This window comes from Eretmochelys imbricata, chromosome 17 (assembly GCF_965152235.1).
Source record: "Eretmochelys imbricata isolate rEreImb1 chromosome 17, rEreImb1.hap1, whole genome shotgun sequence".
Classification (NCBI taxonomy): Eukaryota; Metazoa; Chordata; order Testudines; family Cheloniidae; genus Eretmochelys; species Eretmochelys imbricata.
This window is the reverse complement of record NC_135588.1, coordinates 4,055,043-4,081,166: the sequence shown is the minus strand read 5'-3', so window position 1 is coordinate 4,081,166 and position 26,124 is coordinate 4,055,043. Positions and strand designations below refer to the sequence as shown.

Genomic DNA, 26,124 nt, shown 5'->3' with positions numbered 1-26,124 from the left:
CTAACTCATACAATTGTCAAGAGGGAAATAGTGGCCCCAGAACCAAGGTTGTAAGAACTCAGCTGGTCAGCAATTAAAGCCAGGCATAAGGGGAATTCATACTTGATAAGCCTGGAGTAAACCAACTAAGACATCTAATTTCAATTTATCAAGATAAACCCATTCCCCTCTCCCCAATATTCTCCTGATTATTCACATTTCTGAGTGGAGTTTTCAACTCCACGACCAGACTTGTGAAGAGACTCCCCCTTCAAATATAGATTTGGGAGAGGCTCCGCCTTTAGAGGTCTTTGGATGAGAACTATACAGTTGGGCCATGTTTTTCAGAAATGACTAGTGATTTAGGACACCTCACCTTGAGAGCCCAACTTGAGGCACTTGAAAGGGAGTAGTGCTCCAAACTTTCAGAAAAAGAGGTCCCTCTAATAGGTCTTCAGTGGGGCACCCAAAACTGAGGCACCCAAAAATCACTAGTTACTTCTGAAACTCCACCGTGATCTCTGGAAGACTGTCAGATATACACCAGTAGCTAATAAGTGCCTTATTGTACGTTAGTAGGGAAGACACCCTTTGATTTGGTATTTTGATGCTACAGTGCAGACAACAAAAACAAATGAAAAACAAAATAAAGCCAAGATGAAGAACTTCACAATATGTCACGCTCTGAAACAGTTCCCAAACCAGCACATAGTCCCTGTTTGTCTCCATGATTTATATAGCAAACCTGCTTTAAAAAAAAACAAAAACAAAACACACCCAACTGTTGTCTGTCAGCCCTGCAAACTGAAGCTGAGATCTGAGAGTCAAGCTGGGTGCTCTCTCTGGTTTGTTCATCAGTAAAAGACTTCGTAAATGGAACTTAATTAACAATTCTGCTGATAGACTACACCCAGAAGAATCTAACTTGCTCGCCCACAGTTGTGTTGGCTCTGCAGAGCCAACAGGAGTAGTAAAAACGTATTTGTCACTGAAGTCAGTAGATATGATTTGACAGGCACATACAGCAGATGTGTTGGGTGACGTGGTTCCATCTTTATATAGTCACTTTGGGAAATCATAACTGTATTTTAAAAGAGATGTAACCATCCAAATCACTTGATTTCCATAGATATAAAATTACTACACAAAATATACATACCTAGGAATCAGATTCCTGTTTTTTTCATAAAACATTCTCAAGTCTTGAGGACTATTGGCCTGTCAAATAAAAACGTGAATTTGTTTAAAAACCTCACTTCAGCAGAGAGAATAGCCTTCCCACACGTTTATGCACATGCACACAAAAAAGGAGACTTGGACAGTTCAAGTGGATACGTGGAAAGAGGCTTACAGTACCGTAAGGGAGATATGAGCTCAGAACTAACTTTACTGAGCATCCTTGGGCACATGCATCCCAGACTTCACATTCAGATCTCAAAAGGACCGAGTGTGAGCCACCCTTCTCTTCTGACTATGCACAGCCATCTGGTCCTTGAAACAATATCAACAACGTACCATGACGACATTATGCATCCTCATCCTCATGGCTGGCTGCAATACCACAGCTGCTTCTGTCAGATGAAAATGACCAATCAAATGAGAGGCTGGGAAAATAAGTCTTACCTGAAAAGGTGGCTTCCCAACAAGACACTGATAAATCACAGTTCCTATACTCCACAGGTCTGCCTTGGCATCATAGTGTTGCGACATAATAACCTCAGGAGCCTGGAAAACACAGGAAAGTTACAGAAGGGATTATGAAAAACTGGCAGCCACAATGGTACAAATCAAATAGTTAATATTTATCTCACTGCAACAGGATCAGACCACAAATCAAACTGCAGTAATAGAAGGTCCAGTTTACTGCAACAAGGTCAGTATTTTGATAAGATAAAATTTAACATTTTAGTCTGTACCACTGTATGACTTCAGACACCAGACTGTTTACTTTTTAAACTCTGAACACCTACATTCTTGGAGAAAAAATGTAAATCCTGGTGCTATTAATATAGGAAAAGGAGGCAATCTGCATGCATGGAGATATGCCAAATGATTAATACCTCATTCTTATACAGTGCTTTTTCATCAGCAGATCTCAAGTGCTTTACAAAGAAAGCTGTAAGTATCATCACCGCCACTGTACAGATGGGGAAACAGAGGAACCTAAAGGTGAAATGACTTTTCCAAGATTACCCCACAGGCTAGTGGCAGAGCTGAAAATAGCAATCCAGGTCTCCTGAGTCCCTGTCCAGTACTTTATCAACTAGGCCACACTGGCTCAGAAAGACAAAAGGTAATTAAAGTGAAATTGCTATCTGGAGTTATGAGTATGAAGGGAGAATACATAAATGCCATTTTCATTCCAACTACTGAAATAACTGTTCGTTTGCTCCCAGTCTTCTTCCAATGTTTGCATTCTAGCCATTTTCCCTTCCTCCCACTCTTATTCCACAGAAATTGGGAATCAGGCAATGCCCTACTTCAGAAGACAATGCCAGCAAGTACAAAAGCAACAGTATGCAAGCTTACGGATTAGTTTCTAGTGCATCAAGAAGTATGCAAGAACCAACATGTCTCATAATCCATAATATTAACACAGATACCAAGGCTTATTTTAATTTACCAGAATATTTCTTCACCGCACTGCTAAAGAAATGCTCAGTTTTCCCCTCATTCCCTCTCATTTTAAACAGTCATGACCTCCAGGTCTCAGAACAGCATATGCTGAAGAAATAGTGGAAAGGTGAACTGTATGCTCCCCTTATCATCCTCATTAAATAGCACACACTTACCTGTCTCTAAATGGCAAACCCTATTTCTTTGATAACAGAATATGTATCAAATACAGGATGTAGTTTAAAATACCATCACTCACCATATACATAGGGGACCCACACAAAGTGGCAGCCATCATGTTACTATGCAGGTAACGAGCAAAACCAAAATCAGCTGTTTAAAGAAACACACAGGTCATTGAAAAGAAAAATAATGCTTAAACCTATGCACTCTATAATGGATTTAATCTTTCGTTATCTGCTGTAATCACCAGTTAAGAGTGAAAAGTAAGTGCAGTATTATCATAAAATGCCAGCTTAGTGGAGTAGCAGAAGGCTGTGTATAAACTCGAAGAGAAGCAAACAGGAACAATGCACCAGCCTCCTTAACAGCAAGCCAAGAAACAGCAACAGCATCATTTGTACAAATTGCTACTCAGCCAACTCTCCAGCTGCAGAGTACGCTGTTTGGCGTCAGCAGGAAAGGATTAAAGACAGTAGCTAAATATAAATGGTTCATTAAGAGTGATAAATACACGTCTGCTTAATTAAAATCACATCAGGTAAAAGTTTGGAAATTTAAATTTCAGATGCCTGAACCTTTCTGCACAAACAAAAAGGTTGGAGAATTGTCAAATATGGCGGCAACGGGAGGAATCTTGCCTTTTCTATACTGATTAGAAGACAGGAATGAATTTATTGGAATGGGTCATATCCTAAACAGGAATCTCATTTTTCAACAACAGAGTGCATCATAAAAGAAACAAATTAAATACAAAATGTCTGTTTCAATGGAAACTCACTGCCCTAATTCATCGAGATAGAACATTTTCAGAAATTCAGTCAGGGTAAGGTCAGTACAGTTCATATCCCATGTCAATTACAATGCCAAACTCTTTCCTACCAAAAATATACCAAAAACTAAATCTAGAATCTTTTTAAAGAGAAGTCTTAAGAGTCCTACCACCACAAGCACATTCTGAATTATAAACAAACTGCTGGTTCAGACACATTCTGAAATGGACTAAAAATTAAGCAAGTTTTTAAAACTACAGGAAACCAAAGATTCATGTTCTCTCAATTAAAATAGTTTAATATTAGAACCATTAGTCAGCATGATTTTATAACGGTTCTTCAGGATACCTGTTTGATCAAATTTAACCAAAAAGTTCATTATAATTCAAATTTCTTAATACTGGGGACCCATCTGATAGCATAGACTTCTATTCTCCAGGTTTGTGTGATTTGCAGCAATTTAAATGAACAAACTCCTAAGGCAGAACCTTTCATTCTACTGCACTATAAAGTCACAATTGAGTGGATTTCACTGTATTTGAAAAACGAACAGGAGTACTTGTGGCACCTTAGAGGCTAACAAATTTATTAGAGCATAAGTTTTCGTGGGCTGTAGCTTATGCTCTAATAAATTTGTTAGTCTCTAAGGTGCCACAAGTACTCCTGTTCTTTGTGTCGATACAGACTAACACAGCTGCTACTCTGAAAACTGTATTTGAAGTTTATCTTTTAAGGAGAAGAAGAATTTACCTATTTTGATTCGTATGCCACTGACGCTTGACTTCCTACGACTTGCGTAAGACAACAAGATGTTCTGTGGTTTAAGATCTCTATGAATTATTCCCTTACTATGTAGGATACGCATAGCGGCTGCAATCTGCTGGAGGAAAACTCGGATGGTGTCTTCACTAAGTGTTCCTTTAGCTGAAAATACATATATTTAAACACATGATAAAAGTAAACACCACCTGTATTTATCTTGAGCAAAACGGAATAAATGTAACACCACTGAGCTGCACTGAAAGTCTGAAAGAAAGCCAAACAAGTCACATTCCTGCATTCAATTAATAACAATGGTATTTTAAAGTTTTTCTATAAATGCATAATCCCCAATTACACATTCAATATGCATTTCCACAGCTTTACTACTAGTGATATTTTTGAGTTATCTGTATTTACAGTAGTCTACTCAGCTTTGTGGCATTTTGATTGTAAAGCTTGTCATCATCACTGCAGAATGCTGTTCTGAGCCATCTAAAAACTATAGAACTACAGGAGGCAAGCAACAGGAAAACAGTTTACTAAACATTTACTTAGAATTGCACAAGTATAAAAGGTGTGCAAGACCATGCTGCCAATATTAAACCCTAAATCTGTTCTCTCTGTTAATTAAGTTACATTCCATATAAGTAGCTAAAGTATGCTGGAAATAACATTCATATACAACAGCTGTGCTTCAAAGAAAATAAACTAAATTTTTTTTGTATAGCTCTCAGAAAGATGTTAGATGACTTGTGCAGGAACATACCATGCAATATGAGAAAATATGTAGCTTTTTAAAAAAAAACTAAACTTATGGTCCGATCCAACTCTCCTTGAAGTCAACTGGAGTCTTTCCAATGATTTCAATGGAAGCTAGATCAGGCCCTTACTATACATAGATGCAGTAACAGCAGCTGTTAGTAAACAAAAATCCATTCCACACAAAAAGATAAATAAAGAATGTGATAAAGATGATACAAAAAATGTTACTTTCCAGGGAAGGATGATTTATTTCTCCCCAAAGAGAAAACTTTTAAAAAGATGATTTTAAAAAATGAACTCATGTCATGATTCTGAAACTTGTGTCATCACCCTAAGCAGAGGCATGCAAGAGGGTGAAATCTCTGCCTAGTAAAACAAAAGTGCTTTTTCACAAAGCCTCATTATCCAAGTAATTCAGCAAATTTCTAGAGGCAATTCCTAGAAAAGGGAGTGGGGAAGAATCAAAACAAGGTCAGCAGCACCACAGACTCAGATTTAGAATATAATCTGACAAAAATTTGCACCATGTTACCGAAGTGTTAGATTAGAACTTTTCTTCTTTCAGCTCTACAAATAATGGAATGTTTTAAATTCAGCTGTTTCAGGATAGGGACAAAGGCATGACTTAGACCAGCTGTGCATGGACAGAACTCTTTTAGATCCATCACTTATTTTATTAGCTTTTGGTAGAGTTAGCATTAAAAGAAACATTTACAATGGCTAAAAGACATAACTTTTATACAAATGCAAAACCAGAAGCTGTAAAGACAAATAAGAATTTGGTTTCCAAATTCTTGGAGAGGTGTGTTATAACAAATATAATAGTTGGAATACTTTTTCCACTAGATTTAAGAACAGCTACCGAACATAAACAGAGCCATACTGGGTCAAGATCAATGGTCCATCTAGCCCAGTATCCTGTTTTCCAACTGTGGCCAATGCCAGGTGCTTCAGAGGGAATGAAAAGAACAGGAAATCATCCAGTGATCCATCCCGTTTTCCACTCCCAGCTCCTAGAAATTAGAGACTAAGGACATCCCTGACCTTCGTGGCTAATAACCATTGACGGACCTATCCTCCATGAACTTAACTAATTCTTTTTTGAACCCTGTTATAGTTTTGGCCATCACAACATCCTCTGGCAACGAGTTCCACAGGTTGACTGTGTGTTGTGTGAAGAAATACTTCCTTTTGTTTGTTTTAAAGCTGCTGCCTATTAATTTCATTGGGAAATTTCACTGGAAAGACTATACAGTAGAAATAGATGGTGGCAGTGTAAGTTTATATCAGAAAGTGGAGCAACTGATGGGAATTCGTTGGGTACATACAGTGATCCATGTTGCTAACCAAAAAACCATAACCTCCTGACCCAACATTAATAGTAAGTTTCACCACCTTAAAGCATGTTCTCCTAATTCAGCCACATAGGAGCTCAAATCTCTGACTTCCTATGTGCTTGGGCATCACAGAAACTTAAGTATCCTGGTACTTAACCAGAAACAGTAAACTGCATTGCCCTCACATACAGGATTGCAACAGGGTTTCCCATAGCATTCAAGACTCCCCAGGACAGAAAGCAAAGAATAAACCAAAAAGGAAAGAAAGTCCCCAAAACATAGCCTCATTAAATCCTTCTCAAGGCACAAGCACCTCCTTACACTTGGAAACTGAGTTAATTAAACTGGGTGCAATCTATCTAGAATTTATTTCAAACAGAAATCACTTAACATATTCAACATTAGCTGCTTTACTGTAATAGTGAAATTTGGAAAGCAGGACGTTCAATGACCACATTCAGTGTCGACACTGATGACATTACATTAGAGATATTACACAAATAAAATATCTACATCAGAAGCAAAAAAGGAATACTGATGGATTTTACAACTGTAGACTACAGTGTTTAGCATGACAGTATACAAATAGAGAAACACGGTAATCAAATACCTTGCAAGTAATCTGCCAAGTCTCCACCATTGCAATACTGTTGAAAAAAAGGAAAGGCTTGTACTCAAAATGTAGATGTCTGAATGTTCACTCCATTTATTAGATGTTAATTTTCATTTCTTATATGTTTTTTCCTAATAAAATCTAGAAAATCTTTTCCATCTGTTTGACTTTATTATTATTTTTGTCAATTATTCACAGTTATTAATTCTGGTGTGTAATGGAAACATTCCATTAAGAATTATGGTATTGTGATCATAAACACTGCATAATTTATAGAACACACAATTATTGCCATCTTGAACAGTGCATATGAAATTAATGATCCAGCTTTCAGATTTACAAATTTCAGCCGGCCAAGGTTATATTGCAGCTATATCTTCTTAGTCAATACATTTTTATAGCACTTTTGTAAATTAAGACTAATTCAAATCCAGTTAAACAGAAACATACACAAACATACCTCCATTACCAAGAAGACAGAGTTGGGCATTTCCTGAAAGAAAAGCACAATAAATCTTATTTAGGGAGATGACAAGTTAGGGCCTTCAAAACAAAAACAAACAAATACCTCTTACCCTAACCAAATATAGTATTAGATTATCAATTAAATGAAATGACCTTGCTCAAAATCATTAAATTTTAGTGTAATAACTGATGTTCCTAAGTCTTCATACAACAGTCATTAAGATTTTACGTTTAAAAGTGTATATTAGTTCTCATGAAGATTGCCAGACAAATAATCAAAGAATCTCTAGCCATACAAAATACACTGCGAAGAGAGCAACAGTGTGAGTGTCATTCACACGTTGTCCCTTTAACCTTCATACCTATTCAGTATCTCAGCCAACGCTACATTAATAAAGGGCCAGTCAGGTATCCCCCCATATTTGGCCACCTCTTCAACTGGACACCAGTCCAACCAATCAGCCATTAGATGATATCTGTTGGTTTTTAACATCCTGGCTCAAATTTGAACTAGTGGCCATTGCAAAAGGCTGTTTAAGATTTTCCAGAGCCAGCCAATCCCCTGTAAGAGAGATTTCAAAGTAAGGTTCCCTGCTCCTTGGCCAAACAAGCATTGGTCCTGCCACTTGAAAAACTGAAGGTCAATCAAAAAAATCACATATCAGTTTGCCAAATACCTGGAATAAACTGGATACCCAAACGTATTATCAGACTTGCAGGGTACTTAATCCAGGCTCCTTGCATACTTCTAGAAATTATCTCCCCAATGAGTCATTGGCTGAGGCATGCTCCAGACATGGATTTAAGCATCTGACGGCAAGGCTGCAATTTGATATGGCAGCCCTAGTGAGATTTTCCAAGCTTCTGACCTCTTCCAACTCATTTGGAACTGGGACTCCCAGTCTGATAATAGGGTAAGAGTTATTCAAAGGCTGATTAGCCTAACCCCCAACTGTAAACTGTGCGTACCCTTCACAAGTCTGCCTGCAACCTTTCCTGCTTTTTAGGGTGGAAATAAGAACGTGGACTTTTTATGCACCAAAGATTCTTTTTTAACCTAAGAGAAAGTCTGCTCATCTGTACCAACACAAATTGTATGTATTGGTAACAATGTGCTGCAGCACTCAGATTTCTATATTGATTCATTTTCAATTTTCTAACATATGCCTATAGTGCCACAGGTGTTCCATGGCATTTATATACAGTCAAAATTCAGTCCTGGTCTCAGAGTTTGCATTCTGACTGGGTAGCACTAGACAGAATGCATGAGGAGTCAGAGGGAGCTAGGAGGAGATAACAAGTGAGAAGGAGAAAAGAACACACAAAATAAAGTTATGGTTCTTCTTAAGTGGGACAATACATTCAATCCCTATACAATAGAACTAAAGTTAATATAAGAGTGGGAGTGGTTGGAAAATGTGTTGGAAGAGATGGTTTTTGAGGAGTTTGAAGGAGGAGAGGGAAATACCATACCATACAGGATAAGGGACATTCCACATTTGGAAACAGAATTATACACAGTTTGACTGTATGTATACTAGTGACAAAAGAAGTCCGAAGGGGCACTATACAGCAAAACAGCAGCTGTGAAATTAGTCACTTTTTGATGCTTATATTTAAAGTCTTCACACATTTTGAATCTGAGCATGCTGTCAAGAACTTCTGTGAAATGATGAAGTGATTTTTCAGGTGTTCACAGACACCTGGTAAACATTTGATTGTACACTGAACTCTCAGCAAAAAAAAAAAAAAAGTATTTAAAAAATTGTGCTTTGATGTGCTATGTCAGAGCCTGATCCAAAGCCCAATACAGTCAGTGGGAGCCTTCCCAGTGACTTCAATGAGCACTGGATCAGACCCAGGGCAAGGAAGCTGACTTGCCTAAGTGTGACAATCAAAAAGTACAGTACATAACCTCTTATGCGTTCGGACTTCTAAATTCTACAGGCATTACACAAATGAGAGAAAAAAAAGATACTCAGCTAACTTATGTTTTTTAATTACAATAATTTATAATTGCTGGTTTGAAACTGCCAATTACTAAACAGCACATTTTAACCATTGAAAGCCAAACCAAATTTGGGGTGGATTGCTTAATGCTGAAAATTTGTATTCCTGTGTTTGAGAACAAAATACAGTAAAGTTGTTCCTACAGTAAAGAGCCCAGGCATTTCAGCTGGTATCATGAACTACAAGACTGAAAAATGAAAGCTTACATAAAAGTGCTGAACACATCAAATTACTGTCAAGTAGTATTAGCATTCTAATTCCTGGAATCTGTTTTCTAAAAGGATCCTAATTTCTATTCACTTGCAAGAATAAGTTACATTTAAGATGAACTAGGTATTTTAATGTTTGTTCAATACAGAGGTAGTCCAATTAACCTTTTGGAAGCGTTCATGTTAGCCACCCCCTTTAGCTGTGCATAAAGGCAATCAAGGTGCTCTTTCTCCAACTCAGAACATTGAAAGCATTACAGATTTGTTTGCATCTTGAAGCAAGTTTCTTGGAAAGTTAATCAAGTCTGTTGGAACTAAGGGCTAACTCCCACCAACAACCAACCAACACTGAAGCAGCGATAGATCAAATTACAGGAAGTTCCTGTTTGTTTTGTTTCTTGGAGCATGTGTCCTCTACAAACCACAATGTTTTTTCCAGGCAGGCAATACACTAAGTCAGATAAACATGTACATTAGGGTTGCCAGGCATCCAGTTTTCGAACAGAACGCCAGGTTGAAAAGGGACCCTTACGGCTCTGGTCACCATATCTGACCAGGCCACTAAACGTCAGGTTGGCGACACAGCGGGGCTAAGGCAGACTCCCTGCCTGCCCTGGCTCAACACAGCTCCTGGAAGCAGCCGGCATGTCCGGCTCCTAGACACAGGGGTGGCCACAGGGGCTCAGTGTGCTGCCCTAGCCTCGAGCACTGGCTTTGCAGCTTCTATTGGCCAGGAACTGCGGCCAATGGGAGCTGCGGGGGCAGCGCCTACGGGCAGCATACAGAGCTATCTGGCTGAGCTTCCGCCTAGGAGCCGGAGAAGGGACATGTCGCCACTTCTGGGAGCTGCGCGGCGCAAGGGCAGCCAGGGAGCCTGCCTCAGCCCTGCTGCACCGCTCGGCCAGAGCCCGCACCCCAAACCCCCTCCCGCACCCCAACCCCTTGCCCCAGGTCAGAACCCCCTCCTGCACCCTAACTCTCTCCCAGAGCCTGCATCCCAATCCTCTGTCCCAGCACTGAGCCCTCTCCTGTACCCCATACCCTTCAACCCTGGCCCCACCCCCCCAGCTGGAGCCCACACCCCCACCCCCTGCCCCAGTCCTGAGTCCCCTCCTGCACACCGAACATCTTGGCCCCAGCCCAGAGCCCCCTCCTGCACCCCAACCTCCTCATCCCCAGCCCCACCCCAGAGCCTGCACCCCCAGCTGAAGCCCTCAGCCCCTCCTGCATCCCAACCCAGTGAAAGTGAGTGAGGGTGGGGGAGAGTGAGCAAGGGGGGACGGAGTGAACGCGGGTGCAGCCTTGAAGAAGGAGCAGGGCCTCAGGAAGGGGTGGGGAAAGGGGCAGGGCAAGGGTGCTCAGTTTTGTGCAATTAGAAAGTTGGCAACCCTAATGTACATATTTTCTCTTGCTCTAATTAGACGACTAAAAATATTTCATGACAATACAAGCTGTCTTTTTTCTTTGATAGTGGTTCTTGCTGTGTGTCTTGTTAATAAAGTCTTCCAACTAAAACCATTCATATTTTCTTCTAGAACTCTCCTGGAGACACCAAACAACATTTAGAATATTCAGAGCACAATGCTTAAATTGCAAACTATCTGCACTAATTAACGTACTTGTGCATTCCAGTTGATTTCCATCATTCTGACGGATGAAGAATGGGCAAGTACTTAAAGAGTACTGAGAGCCAGGAGACTTAAGTTCTATTCCTGGCTCTCTCAGACTTGCTGTGCAACCTTCAACAAATCTTTTTTCCCCACCCATAAAAGGGGATCAATGTCACCTCACAGAGGCATGATGAGAACTAATTCATTGTTCGTAAAGTTCTTTGTGTTCTTTGGGTGGAAGACACTAAACAAGTGAAAGTTATAACAAGCTGTGGCACTGGCGGTAATTCCTCTCTTGTGCTTTAACAGGAGTGTAATGTACCATAAGATCTCAACTATAGGTTTCAGTCAGCAGGTTGAGAGTTTAGGCAGCTGAGGAGCCTGCCATCAGATCATACTGCACTTCAACTCTTGAAATTCTGTTTCAATTATCTTACCCTGTTACATAGCAAGTTTTCTCAAGTTCCAATATCTACTCTCCACTGGCAAACAGAATGGTTGGTGCATAGAGCAAAAATATGAACAATCAGAACTGAAGTTTTCACATAATTAGCAACTCAAATTATGCAGTTTTCTTTGTACAAAAATGGCAACTCATGACAGAATCCAACAATCAGCTAATGCTAGTTATTTATTCACCACAGAACTAAAGAGCAAATTTTCCAGAATTCCCTGTGAAGCAATATCCTTTCAACTGAAATTGCTCCCTTCAGAAACAGGAAGCCCTTTAGTTGTCCTATGACAGTGACTGTTCCTTCTCCAAATAAGCAGGAGGAATCTAAAGAGCGGTTAGTTTAATATCACTTAAAAATCAAAGTAAACACTGCAATGCCACAGTTATTTGGACACTACTCTCAGACAGTTGAGGAGGTGGTTGGTGCCAGAGAGCGCTGGATCAGAAGTACACATTTTTTGTACATAGGAACTTGAGAAAAGTCGGCTGTTTTGTGCAGTTTGCATGATCACTCTTTTCTTCTGCCAGTTGCCCACTCTGAAGGCAGCCCATGTGTCCCTTGGAACCATAGGCGCCGACTTCTGTTAGCACCAGTGGGTACTCGATCCCCCCCTCTGCCCCCCCCGTCCCCCCATTCCAACTCCTTCCCCAAAGTCCCTACCTCAACTCCGTCCCCTCCCTGCCCCTATTCCAACCCCTTCCCCACCTCCTCCCCTGAGCGCACCACATTCCCGCTCCTCCCCCTTCCTTCCCAGAGCTTGTTACACCGTGAAACAGCTGTTTTGCGGCAGCAAGCACTGGGAGGTAGGCGGAGAAGAAGGGTCACGGCGCGCTCAGGGGGGAAGGCAGAGGCGAGGTGGGGCGGGGAAGGGAGCTTGGCTGTCGGTGGGTGCAAAGCACCCACTAATTTTTCCCCATGGGTGCTCTAGCCCTGGAGCACCCACAGAGTTGGCACCTATGCTTGTGGCTACTAATACAGTATGGCCAAGGATTTCATTTACTTGTTTCTGGGAAACAGTGACAAGTGGCAATGGATCAAGATTACAAGATCTGTAATATTTCCAATCCCCTCCCCTCCAACAACCCCAGTTAACCTTAACTCAAGCCCCTCACTCCATAGAACCCTATCCAAACGTTTAAACACCTAACTGAATTTCCCAATTTTGTCTAAGTTCATCCCTAAATATCAGTTCCCAAAATGTTTAAATTTTTAAACCTGTATATCTGAAACTGAAGTCTTAAATGAAGCTTCAACCTGTCTGTGCTCTAGAGTTCAGACAATTTATTTGGAGAGAATCTATATTATTTAAATTAGTGGTCACATTCCCCCACTTGCTCGCCTGATGGCTTTGTTTACCTTACTTGTAAACATGCTTTCACAGTCTTTGGTCTCACCTTGCTTAATTTATTTTGGAGATTGTCAAGCCTGCAAAACAACCTTCTTTTGCCTACGACAGACTGGGCTTAGGCACTATCTGCCAAACACATTTTGGGAACATACTTCCAGCACACATCTGTAGTTCTTTAAACATCCTCCATGCAGACATCACACAACAATATTAATGACTAGTGTGTTACCAATTTGCACATGACACCTTACACAACACCTTTTAGATACAGATTATGACAACAGCAAGTTGGGGCAATGACTGTGTCAGACCTGATGAAAGTTATGGTAGGAGGTTCCCTCTGCTAGTTAGTGCTGAGGGGTCCCTAGGTCACAGTACTATTTTTACATTTTAACGTTGTGGGGCAATACTGTTTATTAATATAGCACAATCAAGAGTTATCTTTAACTCTTCCCCAGTGTATTTAAACTCTAACCATTTCAGCATAATCTAATACTTGGATCTTGCCCTACACACTGCGGTTTGTTTTACACCACACTAAGGCTCTAATCCTTCATATGCACCAACTTTTGCTCACCTTGGTGACATGAGTTATTTTCCAAGTTTTTTCATAACTAGTATCCCGACTGCAGATACAAGTTTGGATTAGGTGCTAGAGCACAACAGTAAGATTTAAAATGGGAAAAATACACCAAGATTTTCCATTTACAGGTACACCTGTGTTGTTTCCTACAGTTGTTTAAACAGTTAAACTAGGTTAAACTAGAGCATTCTCCATAAACCAAGGCAGTTATGTAGCTTTTCCTTAACCACTATTCCTAGAAAAGGGTGTTTGATGTGTTTTGGCAGCCAAATAAGATAGCTAGTAAGAATCATTACTTCAGATTAACTTTATTAATCCTAGGTTGGTAGCCTTAATCTAGGACAGATTAATCCTTTTCACCAATCAGATGAGTAGATTAAATGTTTCACAAGGAGTTTTCTCCCATCTGGTCAAAAGTCATATCTAGTTCATGTCCTCTAAGTAAAACTTTGCACACTGCTGGCTTTAGGTTGACCAACCACACAGAGTACTAAAGTTTACCTCGAACCCAAACATCTTTCAATGTTCCACCAATACAAGCTCCCTAATACAGAACAGCTGAATTAGCTCACATCACCATCTAAATTTACAATAAATTTCTCTAGTATACATCTTGTATCAACCATATTTTTGGACAGCATGAAGAATACAAACTCCATGTTGCGATACATTCAGAAACCTTTTGAATTATTTTGCTGAGGAGCAGAACTATGCACATCCTCCATCATTCCTTCAATTTGTGGTCTTTGGTTTGACCTGCTAAACAGAGCATAAGATAAAGTATTCAAAATATAGTGACCCAATGTGTTACAGACCTAACATTCAAGAATAAAACTGACCTAATAAAGCTGTTTTTGAAAACTTCATTTTTAAAATTTATAAATTTATAAACAGATCACAAAATCATTACAGTTCCAGCCTATGCTTCTACTTGCTTTAGATAAATAACATGCAAAACAAAATTTATATTCTGCTAGTCACATGAACATCCAAACATTTTTTTCTTTGCGTGCCTTGCTTTACTGTCTCCAGTCCCTCGTTTTGCCTGTGATGCTTCTGAATCAATTGATTCAGGGTTTCCGCAGCAAGGACAAGTAGAAGATAGAAAATGCTAACAAAACATTCCAGGTCTTCTGAAAGCTAAACACATACATTTAGGAAGGGAATATTAGGCACTAAGTCCATCAAAACACACTGCCTTTTAACCCCTGATATTCAGGAGGTGTCTCAGGACGAGGATGTGGATGAAGTCCCAGCCCAAAGCAAGAGTTTGGTACAGAACAAAATATTTCCATGTAGAATGCATTCATTTTTTAAAAAGCAAAGCGCAAGTCAAATATCCAACATTAACAATTGTGGCCATCAATAATCTATAGCTCTAGTTATATATCCTAGATTTCTTTTGGTTTATGAAATTGTTCTTTGTAATGAATTAACATCTGCAGAGAATAATCTTAATGGGCTGCCAATTATTTTAACACCCTGGAAGAACAATTTCAATAAGGACCCTGTGAACACTCCCTGCCTCCTGGAAATGGCAGCAAATCAAATGGATACTCTCTTGCTCTATGTCTATTAGTTCCATTTAAACACACATTTATGATCTGAGTCCTGAGTATATGTATGTCAGCATGACAGCTCGTATACCCATCATCTTCTGATTAACGAATCTGAAAATTAACTTGCCGTACATTAGTTATAATTTCTTGGCCAAGCTTGCTTCTCACCTCCCTGGGACACTGAGATATTTGGCAAAAGCACTAAAGATTTAGTTAATAGGAATTTGCTCAATATAATTTTGAGCGGTTTCTCACTGTACTGCAGTCATGGGTTAAGTTTTTTCCTGTGTGTACATCACAGCAATAATCCTCCACATAGGACTGAACATTTGTTTAGTCCTGCCTAAATGTTAAGTCTCAGACGAAATGTCAATTGACATCTGACAGTAGGATCAAACAGCATACATGCTGCCAATTATTCATATAAAAGAGCTATCAGCCATGGCAAATGTACTACAATAGCAAGGCCAGTCACTTTCTGGTACATGAAATGCTGTACTTAACTAACAGTTATGGTAGGAATTAAACTGAATAGTCACTCTCAGAATGGCCTACTACATAATACAAAATAATGTTACTGTCACATCAAACATCTGCCTTTCACAAATTATTCTGTGCACATACACACTTGTAAGTTCTTGAAACAGGGCCATGACAAACAAACTGTAATAACTAGTTTCAGAGTAGCAGCCGTGTTAGTCTGTATTCGCGAAAAGAAAAGGACTACTTGTGGCACCTTAGAGACTAACAAATTTACTTGAGCATAAGCTTTTGTGAGCTACAGCTCACTTCATCGGATGCATCTTTTTGTAATATTATTTTGTAATAACTAGGCACAGCAGGGTAAGTTAAGGACAACATATTAGCTTTGCTTCAACAGGATCAAATAAACTTTTAAAAGGTTGCCCCTATCCCTCAATTCCTTGTCATAACCCACCAATTTTAGACACTAATTCTACCTCATTCTTCAAGAAGCAGCATTATGGCAGCCGACTTTCCAGCTACTACTAAGTGCTATGTGATTTAGAAATTCAGATTCTTGAGTGAATTTTCTTTCGATCATGTTTTTTTTTTAAATACATTATTTTTAGACTTCTGCAGCCTTCATTTTAGAGGCTGATTGTATTTTCCACCACAGAGATGCATTCCCAATAGGGAAGTCAAAGAAGAATAATATTTGAGGCCTGTTGGCCATGAGTGTCTTACTAAATAAGTAAGAAATTAACTATTTAAATAATGCCTAAAAGCAGGAGAGATGTCTCCCAGTATAGACGAGAAAATATCTTTACCCTAAGAAGTTTACCAACTAGTACTGGACACAACACAGCATACCACAGAACGAGAGAGTAAAGAGACGTAGGTGAGGAATGACTATTCAGTTGCTCAGTGAGGTTAGTGCATAACATGCTGGAGCAAAAATAATTCATTTGTTGAGAAATTAATACAAAGCATAAAAATTTTTTGTGGCACAAGAGAATAAGTGGACTTTGGGAGTGATTTTAAAAAAGAGGAGAGGACAGTGGTTTTGTGGCTCAGCTCAGAAATGGTTTTCAATGTTTAAGGGGATGTACGGAATGGCTGTGCTGGGACAACAGAGCAGGAACAGACATTTCTGAGTTTAGAGACCTTAGACAAGAACCTGAGAAAAATATGGCACTGGAGCATCCTAACTTAGATGTTGGTGCTCCGAGAAGAATCCTGTGCTGAAGTGCCAAATCAAAGAAACAAGGGCAGACACATTGAAGTAGGTGCTGGAGCAAGCACCAAAGCCCCAGAACAAGCAAAGAACAAGAACATGCCAGAGTGACTGAAGCAGCCACCTCAAAAAATGTAGGCAGCCACGCCAGACTGATGGAATGTTTGGGTAAATCTAACAAGGATACACAACTAATGATGGTAAAACAGAATGATACAGAAATGCAGTCTCCAACAGGTACTTCCTTCCCTAACCACGGTCTAGAAGGAACTGATATAAATACTAACATTTGAACACTTCAATTTAAGTAGGAGGTGATGTACGATGGCCAATAGGTTGTCTGGCTTGTGCTCTATCTTGCTACCACTGCCCTCAAGGACAACAGGAAGGGCTAAGGGTATTCTGCCCAGCGGTAAGCTAAGCCCCAGAAAAGAGAACCCTGCACAGGTAGTATCTTTAAAGAAAATTTATTTCTCTAACAGACCAGAAATCAGTGATCTCTGATCTACTATTCAAGCAGCAAACTCCAGTCTCCATATGGTGGAGACATTAATCCACCCCATTATATCATTACTTCCAAGATGTATGTCCTACTTTTATTCAGATGTCTGATATTTTAAATAACTTTCTGAATGATAAATTATTTGCTAAAACAGGAGCAGCCTGGCTCTACATAAAGGATCATCTCCATTCAATACACACAGTTGGGATCATCAACTTTAAAAAAAAGCACAAATTCACAGCCTGAATATAGCTCATTCTAAACAGCTATTTTCCATCACATTGTTGTGTACAGATAATTAATATTTTCACTTAAGTAGTATCTTTTATCCAAGGATCTCAATGCACTTTACAAAAGATGGGTTAAAGTGTTGGGAGGGAGTTGTTTGTTTTGTTTTTTTAATTAACCTGTCAAGATCTGAGTCAAGGTTTCTCTGTTCCTCCTATAAAAGTGAATGACATCCCAGAAACCTAAAGCAGGGAAAGGAGATGGGTTCCAGATGCTGCTTAGGGGTTTGGAAGTAATCCACACCTCAGTAAGACAAAGAATGCTGGACTCAAGCTCTAGAAGGCAAATACAGGAAGTTATTTTTAAATATTTTATTTTAAAACAAGTCTTCACATGTTAAAGACTACCCATCTATTTCATTAGTGATTTAGAATGTTACAGAGCTCTGTGTTTATTTTTAAAGTTTTAAGTTCGCCATAAAAATAACCTTTCAGAGTCCCGGGACCTCAAACTCATTGTTCCAACTAACTACTCATCCTTTGCGCACAGATAAAGAAAAATAGTTTTTAAAAATGTCTCCAGTAATAAAAATAAGAAGCACCAGCTTAAACCACTTCTTTGGGCATTTAACCTTCCCTACTGGTCCTTAATGGACTGATACGGGGACAGGTATCTGCAGCCTTATCGGTTTTAAATATATTATAGCATTCCAATACGATTCTGAGGAACTACTGTCCGCGTTACCGATTTGCTCTAGATACCAGCTCTACTAAAAACTATCCTGCATACTTTCTAATACTATAGCTTGCTACAGTTATCTTGGCTCCCACAATAGCATAAATAGCAAGTATGTCTCTGCTTATATGAAATGCTTAACTACAGTTCAAACCTGCCAACAGTGCATGTAGTCACCTTATGGAAATCAATGGCAATTATTGTGCTGGCATCAGTACAACACAATATTAATGCCAAGCAATGCATGCACATTAATGGCTCACCAATTCATTTGGGAACATTTCCAGATGAATGGGCACTTTTAGTATTATAATGGAGTGAAGGCTACACATGCTAAGTGGTATATCAAACCTCTGAATTCAGAGAGAGTTGAAGCCAGAGCAATGTATGATGCTTCCAAATGCCCATGTGCTAATAGCAGGATTGTTCACAATCAAGGTCCCTTTAGATTTCATTAAAAGGTTTAGCAGGGTATGCTTCTCATTACTGATTGCGGGACAGCCAATAGGCAATGCAATACCAACAAAAGTGTATCTGGACAGAGATAAGGGGAGAGGGAATCTGTGACAGAAACTACCTTACCTGAAATGCATCAAACATGAGAATTATTTCAAAATAAAGCAAAAGTTCAGTGATTCATTTTAAAGGATTTACTATCCCTTTAATTCACAGACTTGATATATTCCAGAGTAGAATATAAACAAATATATAGCTATAACAACATTGTGTAAATAGATCGCTTACCACTAAGTGGTACTGAAAATATTTGTTCTGTATTAAAATACATTTATATTTTTCACCACATGGTTTTTAGCTACTTATAACCCACCAGCTTTTCACTCAGAAGACCTAGTAAAACAAAGTCAGTTCTTTGATTATTTAGTAAACTGGTCTGTCAAACAGCGCTGTTTAAAACATGCGCATTTTCTGCTTCAAACTGCCTAAGGTTAACAAAAGCTACAGACCTAGATCTATAAAAACAGACTCCCAGTCACACTGGGAACTCCCTACTGTGATACAGTCTTCACTGGCTCCAACATTCAGACCCAAAGACTGTAGTTTCTGTGATTTGATAACTGCTTGATTTCCAAAAGTCTAATCAACTGTATTATATTCCCAAAATGTTTGATGTTATGGGAAAGAAAAAGTGCAATACATGCTAGAACATGAAACACTAAAGCAAATGAGTAGGTACAATGGCTGCCAGATGTGTGAATGCCTAGTATAGTGCTTTTCTTTCTGGGATATAAATTAATGTAATCTCATAAATTAATGATGTATAATATTTCACATTCATAGCACTATAGAGAAATTGAAAATCTATTTGTTTGATTTACATATTCTTTAGCAAATATTTCATCAATAAAAGCAACCTCAGCATGCAAAGTTTTATCTTTTACTATGCATGTGTCTGAAATATATCCAAGGTCTGACATGCAGTTTTCCCTTCTCCTACTTATAGCTGTGCCTTTTAACTACGCACAAGGCTGAATGACAAGCAGAACCATCCCCATGTCAAACGGAGACTATAGGCCTGATCATATGAGAAGTCTCATGACTAACATTTACTATATTGGCATCTTTCCAACCCTGACAGACCAGAAAAGTATGAGACTTACCTTTCCAAATAAACTTTATGTAAAGAAATGGCTTCCACACACAAATGTAGGTTACTATTCTCCCTTCACAGCACACTAGTGGGAGTTTTGTGCATGAATCAGAAGGAGAATTAGACTCCTTGGAGTTTATAATGGAAAGATACACAACGATTAGATCATCAAAACATGGAACCAAGACAACATACCTTAAAGGTGAACTGCAAAGCTTTTTTTTTTTTTTAAAGTAAAGGTTGGTGAGTTTAAACTAATATATTAACAGAACATGTGTACATTTAGAAGTTTTAAGTTATAGGTTTTATGCAACGGGTTTTAAAGTCAGCTGCCCCCTTACTTCCCAATATCCAATGCTCAGGATTCAGAATTTCCCTTGCAATGGTTGAGGACATCATTCAAGTCCAGATGCTGAGAGCCTGCTATTCCCACTCAACAACCCTCAGCATCAGGCCCTAAACTCCTCAATAAGCAGGGCAGAGAATGCAGAAAAGTGATCAGTACTCTGTCTAAGGTGGTCTTGATGTTATCAAATACTGTAAGAGAAATCCACAATGCTGAATAAAAGAAACACAGTGGAAAAAGTACTGTAGGTCCCACACATCCCAGTGTGTAGTTTGGAAGGGGATGGGGAGAGAAGGGATGTCCGCAAACCACCATCTTGCGCCAAAAATTTAGAGTTTATTTTTGGCATGGTTATTCACAACCATGAGATATGAGGAAAGGTCAATTTTATGCAGGTTTAATTATATTTTAACTGTGCACTGTCCTAAGGATTCTTTACAGTAATTTTATTCACAAATATGCCTCTGTATTTAAGATTAGAATCAAGCCCAGGAGATAAATGTATAGTTCCTATTCAAGTAGAAAAAATAACTGCATAACCTACATAATTACATACATAGCTGTACTCAACACTTGCAAGTCTTAGAATACAGCATCTCTCTCTAAGGAGAATTCATTTAGGCATGCACTCCCCATAATATGCTGGACTAAACCATTTCAACCTTTACAGGCAGATTCCTAGACATACAAGAAAGGGGGAAAATAGGATCGAAGTGGTTTGCTACATTGTTTTCCCATTCCAAGAGGCCCAGTCACACACCTGTGTTATACACGTCATTGTATATCTATGTTCCACTAGCTACATCAGCAACATTTAAATGTCACATCACTATGCCTTCAATTGCTTTCAGTTTTGCCCCACTGACACAGGATTAAACAGAGTATTTCCACACTACAGGGATCTCAAAGCCACTTCTACAGTTAGGATTCTAAATTATGTTAACTCCTTCATGTTGCCTGCCTTAACAAATGAAAATCATTCTTTCTAATCAACAACTGTTAGAAAAATGTCCTAATTGATGAACACACCCATTCTCTGCCAGCTGCCACTTCCCAGTTAGCAGCATTTTCCTTCCTTCTAATTAGGAAAGGAGAATAGCTGCTACCACTAATGTAACTTCACCCAGTTACCTATAAGTGCCAGCTGATGCTCTCCCTCTGGGCCAGACTACACAAACGGCCTCTGCAGAGATTCACAAGCTTCCACTTGCTCTTGGAACCCTGCAGCCTACAGTACATTGTGCTCCTTTCACAAGCTTTGTATTTGCTTTGTACAAGTTTTGTATTTAATAGCAAACACCCTTTAAAAAAGTGATTAAATCTTTCACCAGAATGATCTGAGCATTCAAAAAAAGCACAGAAATCAGTTTCAACATTCCCACACGGTATATTTTAATACAGATTTTACAGCAGAAAAGGAGATTGTTTACCTGGACATCATAGAGTGCCACAATATTCTCATGCTGAAGTTCCTATAAAACAAAATAATTACATCATGAAAATATAGTCTGGCATAATGAACAGCTAAAGAATGACTTACTCTGCTAGGAAGAATTCATGGGATATGTACATTTCTTTGAGCATTTGTTTCCAGAATTTATTTTCCATATTTTGTTTTAAGTATTCCATTATAAAATACCTGAATTTATACCAAAACCTGACTGAATTTACTTTGTACTCTTGCACAACACCTTGCTTAGGGGAAAATAAATTGATTAGACTATTATTTTCACCTCAACAATTCATCCTTTTTAAAGTGATTGGAAGACAAGTTAAATGATACTAAACAAAACTTCCAGGACACTCAAGTGGTTAAACTTCATTTCTAGCTTGTTTTAAAGAGGACGCCACAGGAACTAAATAAATAGAGCCACAATAATGTACCTAACACTGGAATTTCCAGATAGTAATGTGCCATGCCATGTTTGAAAATATCAGAATAAAGCAAATTCTGATAATGACTATCCAATAGCAGGAGAGATGACAGGTAGGGAAGCTTGCAGAGTTGAGGTACAGGATCACTAAGGGCACTTTCTAAAGAGCACAGCCTTATGCAGGGTTTTCACATAATTCAGTACTGTCAAAATAAATTAGGTTTCTGTTAAGTTTCCTCCACCGAACATATACTGTGAATTTTGAGTTAACATTTTACTTAGGAGTGGGCAGGTTGTCCTGAGAATCAAATCCCAGCACAAACACTCTAATTTTCAAGTAACCACCCTGCCTTTGAGCAAAGAAGATGATGAATTTAAGTAATCTTTACAAAGAAAAAACCTGATAACATGTTCTCTCCTCCTCTCTCACATTATTTGCAGTAAATGTAGTGCTAATGAAATGTGCCAGATTAACAGCCCTGCTTATAAAATCCTCTATCCATACAGCCGGTACAGAACAGAAGCTTCCCCACCCCACCAGCCCACTATGTACCTTACACCAGTTCTGGGACCTTTTCTGGAGATAAAAGGAAAATTCAGTCTCTTTTCTTGGCCCATTCATTTATTGACCACTGCTGCAACTAACAAGGCTATGAAAACTAGGACTATGGTGATTGTTATATGGCCACCCATCTCATAAGAACTGGACCGAAATTCCCATTTCCTTTCAAACAAAGCACAGCGAGAAGGCTTTAAAAATCACTGCAAATTAACATACCTTTAAGATTTTTATTTCTTTCCCAAGCAGGATTTGTGACTTTGACAAATTCTTTTTGTTAATGCTTTTTATGGCTACTTCCCAATCCGTTTTCTGCAAAGAAAAAGAGTCTTTTTAAAAACAAAAAGATGTTTACTTTCCCCATTAGCGACTGGCTAAAGTTAGCCCAATGAAACAATAAATGGATCCCTAATCTGTCCCTTTTGTGATTATTTTTGTGATTTTCAAATAAGGCCACCAAAACCTCTAGTGTTCTTTTCATTCGGTGACACTTTACACATCTATGAAAACCATTATAAACTACAATGGTGAACTGTTTTGAGAAAGACAAAATTCCAGTTTAAAAAAAAAAAATCACATTAACACCTTAGATTGTTAAAATGGAAAGGATTGTATAAATCCAGTTTGCTTTTCACTATTGTTGCTGTTTGTTTCTTTCTTTTCCTCTTATCTTCCACAGCTAACATCAACAGAGTCAGTTTCACAGTTATTTATATACTTTCACCTTCAGGCTCTTAATGCTGCAATATCTGCATTGCACACAACCTGGGGGAATATTTGTTTAAAAACAAGTTATATGCATATTTATTTATGATGTTGTGGAGTAATTTCTACTGACCTTAGATTTTGTAAGAACTTGTTTTTAGAAAAAAATCTAAATAATTGGGCCACTGCGAGTTGAGAGTGCCCCTCTAACGTCCATGAAGAATAAAACTGAAGTGTTCCTTGACACTACATAGATTTCTTTGGAAATCGGAATTGTGCCAGGTTCCCTCTCCGCCCCCTCCCCAACACACACAGGCTAAAATCTCAGGATAAAAAGTGTGAAGGTGTAGTGCACCTAATGCTATCTGGGCTAATGGGGAAGCAATGCTGGGAAAGGAGACACCTTTCAGTTTAAGAAATCTTCAGCCAATCCAACAGGAGCCAATTTTCCATTAGGTCTCCAGTTATCAAGTGAGATAAACACTGGTGACTGCTGCAAAACAAAGAAACCAGTCTCCTGTACAGATGATCCCCCTCCCCCCCCCCAAAAGCAGCACCTGCATTTGGGAGCCACCAAACAGCAGGAAAAAGAAAGGACAAACTACCTGGATTTTAACCTTTATCAAAGCTGGCCAACTGTTTCTACAGCTTTTTGTGAGAGGAGAACTGAAATGGTGCAGGAGTCCGGATTCCCAGGCTGCCAGAGAAGCCCATCTCCCAGGCAGCAGTCAGTAGATGGAGCTCTGCTCTTTGGCAGGTAGGAGCCCTGACCAAGGAAGGACTCGGTGCACTGAGCTTATAAAAGCAGTGGAGTCACACACATTAAATAAAGGCAGACAAGCCCCCCCCTCCCCGTCACACCGATCTGCGCGTCTCCCCGCCACAGCCAGTCCACCTGCCTGACGAGCAAAACACGCCGGGGTTCAAACCTTCCTGTCTGGCAGGATCCCCTCACAACAAAGCCCGCGGAGCAGCGGAGAGGGGAGCCCCAGGCAGCTCCTGCTGCGCTCGCCGCCTGGGGCTCTGGGGAGCCGGGAGTGGCCCGACCCGGCCCGCCGGGTGCACGGCCCAGTCCCGGGGGGCTCTCGGGGGGGGGCGGTTGTGTAACCAGCCCGGGAGCGGCGGGGGGCCAGGCGCAGCTCCGGTTACCTTGCGGTGGCGGCCTTTGAAGACCACGGCGAAGGCTCCGTGCCCGATCAGGTCCTTCTTGCTGTACTCAAAGTCCCCCACCGCCTCCATCCTCGTCCCGCGGGGGCATGGAGGGCCGGGCGGGCGGGCAGGGGAGCGCTGGGCTCACGGCAGCCCCCGGCGGGGCGCCAGGCGGTCTCCCCCCGGGCCGCCCCCGGGGGCGGGGGCAGCTGCTGTCATGCCGCTAGGGGCGGCGCGGACCCCCCCGGGCCTGGCGAGCGGGGGGCGGCGGGCGGGCGTCTCCAAGGCGACGGGCGCTTTCTGTCATGGGGAGGGGGAGGGGGGGCTGAGCTCCAGGCGGGGGGGTTCGGCCCCCTCAGGGGGAGAGGACCGGGGACGTCACTGTTCCCTGCGGCGGCCGCTCCTCATGCCCCCGGAGACCCTGGCCCCCCGGCCCCGAGCCCGGCAGCATCCGGCGGGATGCAGAGGAAAGGGTGGCCCAGCCCCCCGGGCTGTCGCCGCCGCTCCCCGGCGCTGGGGAAAGGGCGGGGGTTATCTCAGGCCGCCACTGCCTCCCTTACAGGCCCTGCGAGCGCCGCCAGCCCCAGCTCCGACTGCCGGGGCGCCGCGCCGCCTCACGGCATTTATAGGCCGCGTCGCGCCAATCCCAGCGCTCGGCTCCCTCCGCCACCGGCCAAGGAGTCCGCTCGGCACGTGCCGGCTCCCGTTGCCCCGCTGAGCCAGCGCGCCTTCCCCCCCCCCCCCGCACCTCCCCTCGGGGTTACCCGACCAGCCCCTCCTTTCTCCACCAGTCCCTCCCCTCCCAGCGGGGTTACCTGACCCCCCCCATAATCCCAGCACCCCCACCTCCCCCATCAGCGGGGTTACCTGAACCCCATTATCCCAGCACCCCCACCTCCCCTCCCCACTGAAATACCTGACTCCCCGTCATTATCCCAGCACCCCCACCTCCCCCTCACCTACCATCAGGGTTATCTGACACCCCCCACCCTCCCTCATCCCATATTATCTAGCCTAGCTTAAGTCCCCAGTACACCTACACCCCCCACTTGCCCCAACCCCGGTTTAGCCATCAGCACGGAGAAGTGGAAGAAGGTGCAAGGATAACCAGGTTACCCTCCGGCCGCCCTCAGCTCATGGCCACTTTCTGTGACACCCCACAAAGACCAGAGTTACCCCAGCCAACACCCACCAGCCTTCACTTGAATTCTCCTACCCCCGCCCCGACGCACACTGGTTCAGAGCAGCAGGAGGTCACACTGAGCCAGAACCCCTGCCCCTCTGCTCCACCAGGGACAGACCCTATTGCCAAGGGAGAAGAGAGACCTTAATGACCTGAATCTACCTGTTATCTACATAGTCCCATCCCTGTGCAGGGCCCTTGTCCAACTCAAAACACTGTCAAGGTCACATCCATCTCTCATCAAACCCCCAGTTAACCCCACTTATGAGCCAGGTCC

The 26,124-nt window shown here is 41.1% G+C and overlaps 1 protein-coding gene across 3 annotated transcripts in view; it reads right to left on the bottom strand.

The window, feature by feature from the left end:
* The window catches only part of ULK2 (unc-51 like autophagy activating kinase 2), a 54,471-nt gene extending 29,228 nt beyond the window's left edge, over positions 1-25,243 (bottom strand). Inside the window, exons 1-9 of one of the 3 annotated variants that reach the window (XM_077836378.1) lie at positions 24,665-25,243; positions 23,030-23,122; positions 21,808-21,849; positions 7,483-7,515; positions 7,020-7,056; positions 4,299-4,472; positions 2,855-2,928; positions 1,603-1,704; positions 1,139-1,197 (exon numbers count right to left, since the gene is read on the bottom strand). In XM_077836378.1, coding sequence (XP_077692504.1) covers positions 1,139-1,197; positions 1,603-1,704; positions 2,855-2,928; positions 4,299-4,472; positions 7,020-7,056; positions 7,483-7,515; positions 21,808-21,849; positions 23,030-23,122; positions 24,665-24,754 — 704 coding nt within the window. In that variant the 5' untranslated portion in view covers positions 24,755-25,243. The remainder of the gene's footprint in view (positions 1-1,138; positions 1,198-1,602; positions 1,705-2,854; positions 2,929-4,298; positions 4,473-7,019; positions 7,057-7,482; positions 7,516-21,807; positions 21,850-23,029; positions 23,123-24,664) is intronic. The other 2 variants (XM_077836375.1, XM_077836376.1) reach the window with 2 other exon arrangements.
* Between the last annotated feature and the right edge of the window lie 881 nt (positions 25,244-26,124).